This window comes from Tamandua tetradactyla, chromosome 3, assembly GCF_023851605.1.
Source record: "Tamandua tetradactyla isolate mTamTet1 chromosome 3, mTamTet1.pri, whole genome shotgun sequence".
Lineage (NCBI taxonomy): Eukaryota > Metazoa > Chordata > Mammalia > Pilosa > Myrmecophagidae > Tamandua > Tamandua tetradactyla.
In genome coordinates, this window is record NC_135329.1 from 123,911,847 (window position 1) to 123,914,865 (window position 3,019).

At 54.6% G+C, this 3,019-nt stretch overlaps 1 protein-coding gene across 1 annotated transcript; it reads right to left on the bottom strand.

Annotated features, from left to right (window-relative positions):
* Window positions 1-217: 217 nt before the first annotated feature.
* On the bottom strand, window positions 218-1,662 carry RPRM (reprimo, TP53 dependent G2 arrest mediator homolog). The gene has a single exon (XM_077151934.1). The coding sequence runs from the start codon at window positions 1,469-1,471 to the stop codon at window positions 1,142-1,144; it is 330 nt and encodes a 109-aa protein (XP_077008049.1). The 5' UTR covers window positions 1,472-1,662; the 3' UTR covers window positions 218-1,141.
* Window positions 1,663-3,019: the final 1,357 nt, after the last annotated feature.

Consider the following 3,019-nt stretch of genomic DNA (forward strand, 5'->3'; position numbering starts at 1 on the left):
AATGAAATATAAAATAGTAACTGTGTAAGAGGAAACAAAGGACACTGCCTCCAGGATGGCTCCTGTGCCTGCGGTTTTACTACGCATCACTCATCTCTCTCTTCTCCGCTCCCCTCCATCGCAAGTACGAGTTGAATCGCAGCTCCCAAGTCTAATTCTCCTGTTTGGCCCGTAACCAGACTTCGAACCGCCTCATATTCCTTTCAGCCAGGGAGCAGAGAATGACTACCAGGAGGCCAGGAACAAAACATTTAAATGTCGCATTTATTAAGGAAATGTTAAATAAGGGGAAAATGTCAAAACGATGTCACGGAAGTCAAGAGCACTTTTGTGGCGTAAACCGTGCAGTCACGAGCTACGAGTTCTATTCTGGGTCTTTTGTCCCGGGGCCAGCCGGGGGGCCAGCCCCCCCAGAAAGACCCGTTACAAATGCAATAAGAGAAACAACTCACCCAGTTCACATTCGCAGACTCCCCTTCCCCCCACCCCTTCTCCCCCATAACAAAACTCAACTCCCGCCCCACCCCCCACCCCCGAGGCAGGCAGAAAAGGACTTATGGAATATTTATATTGAAGCAAACAAACAAAACCCTAAAACAGCACGTTACAATCAATCAAATATATCTATCACCTCTCCCCGCTAGGGCTGTGGGGAGCAGGAGGGAGTGGGCGCGAATCCGGACACGGATTTTGTGTTCCCATTAGGTCTGTTTCGTGGAATATACACAGGTCACTTTTCCGGCCACCAGGAAATCGGTACCGCTGGGTTTGTCTCCTGCCCGCCCTGACCAACTGCCCCCAGCGCTTGGCCCACCTGCGGGTGGAGAAGGGCCTCGGTCCCCTTGGTTTCCCCGCATCGCACGCAAAACAGAAGCTTCCAAAGTTCCGCGCCCTATTGGCCCTCTCCTCACCACTTGCTGCTGAGTCCAGAAGTCAGGGCGCTCTCCTCCTCCTCCTCCAGTCAGGCTTGGGGGCTTTCAGAGGCGGGCGAGAAACCGATCGCTTCATCCCGAAAGGCAGAAGTGGCGAGAAATAACTGACTCCGACAGGTTTGCTTCGCCCAGTCTCGGATGGTAGGGGCGCAGCGGGGCTGGCGTGGGTGAGGAGGCGTGCAGGCGGCTGCGCGGGGGCCGGAGGGCGGTCAGTAGGGCCCCACGACCACCGCCTCCACCTCCTTAGAGGGTCTCCTGTCCTTCACCAGGAAGTTGATCATGCCCTCGGACTTGATGAGTAGGTTGCAGCCGAGGAAGAAGATGCCGAAGACCACGGTGAGCGACAGCACGCACATGACAGCGATCTGCACCACGCGCATGATGTACAGGCTGCGCTCGTCCGGGCCGCCCTCGGCGAAGCCGTCGTCGGTCACCACGGACGCCTGAGTACAGCAGCGCACCGCGCGCTCCAGCGCCTCGCTGCTGTTGGCCAGGAACAGGCCCGCCACGTCGGTCTGGTTGCCCAGGGCTGGGTTCATGGCGGGAGCGGGCGGGCTCCTCGGGAGGCGTGGGAAGGCGGTGGCGCGGAAAGAACAGGTGCCTAGCTGAGCGCTCACTCGCAAACTCGCGCGCGCGGGGTCTGCTCGCTCTTTCCTTTCGAAAGTCTCCGGGCCGTGGGAGTTTCCCAGGAGCTTCTCCGACGCACGCAGCAGCCGGGCTAGTCTGCGCGATCAGCTCCCGCCCAGAAGGTGCTCGTTCCCGTCGCTCGCTCGCCTGGGGGTTGTTGGAACTTGTGGAGGGGCTGGGCCGGCCGGGCGGTGGGAGGTGCGGGCGGCGGCGGGGAGGCTGCCCTGAGCTCACAGCGGCCCCTTCCGGCAGCGCTGCGGCTCTGAGCCCGCTGCTGTGCGGCCGTGGGGGAAGAAAGTAGCAAATCTTCTCTTGCTTCGCCTTTCTTCCAACCCCACAGGCCAGGCAGAGGTCACTGCACTCTCCTGTCTTGATGGATGATTAAAGAGTTTGGAGGAACTGCGGCCAGCTGAAAGTTTCAGAGGAACTGGGTCATAGCAACTCTGCTTGTCCTTTGCCTCACACCCTTTTCACCTCTGAGTGGATGGAAAGTGGCGTGAATCGCAGGTGCCAGATGGTCCTTGCGAATGCACGGACCCGTCTGTCTGTGTCTGACGCCTTATCGCCTGAGACGGATTGCTAGTGGAGTAGGGGTGCGCTAAGACTATTTTTTTTGAAGTAGTGAATTTAGGAAGAAAAGGACAGAGAGGGAGGAAGACAGGAAGAAAAAGAGAGGAAGGGAGGGAGATAAAGAGAGGGACGGAGAGAGCAAGAGGAAAGGAAAGAAAGAAAAGGAAGGGAAAGGGCCGTCACCCTTCACAAAAGCGAATGGGCGACAGCGCAAGACAGTTTTTAGAGTAATTTTTGAGGGGAAGGAAATGGGTTCGACAAAGGTGTTCTTACTTGTCCCCTGGATGGAAGTGGTTGCCAGCCTTAGGGACGCCTCTCTGGTAGGAGAAGGGAAGGTGGACAGAGTGGCCACTTGCTTGTAATTTTAATTGCAGATGAGTTTTTGGAAGTGTTTTTGTCTGTTGGCAGTAAATCCGTTGTTTAAGGGAATTGCTCATCAACATCCATCACCTGGAAAATTGGCAGACTGCTGGAAGCCCTCCCCATTTGCCATAAACTGATGCATTTCATCCTAGTCATTTTAAACCTAACTTTAGATGTTTTAGGGACCTGACTGAGGTTTCAGCCCATTATGAGTTTGCTGTTCGTTTCAGTGATTAAAATTAAGATCTAGAAGAATATTTTGGCTTTTTTTCTTTTCTACTTTCTTCCCTTCCTCCTTCTCCCAGTTTCTCCCTGGGTTCCTCCCTTTCTTGCTTTCCGTTCTTAACAGCTGGAAAACTATTAACTTGAAACCTAGTCCAAATTTTTTTTTTTTTTTGGCATGAGCAGGCTCCGGGGATTGAACCCAGGTCTCTGGCATGGCAGGCGAGAACTCTGCCACTGAGCCACCACTGCCCGCCCTAGTCCAAATTTTTAACGCAACAAGTTTGCCAAATTTTTATTACAAC

Excerpts from the sequence above, each read along its gene's own strand:
- RPRM (XM_077151934.1), bottom strand. The coding sequence starts at position 1,471 with ATGAACCCAGCCCTGGGCAACCAGACCGACGTGGCGGGCCTGTTCCTG.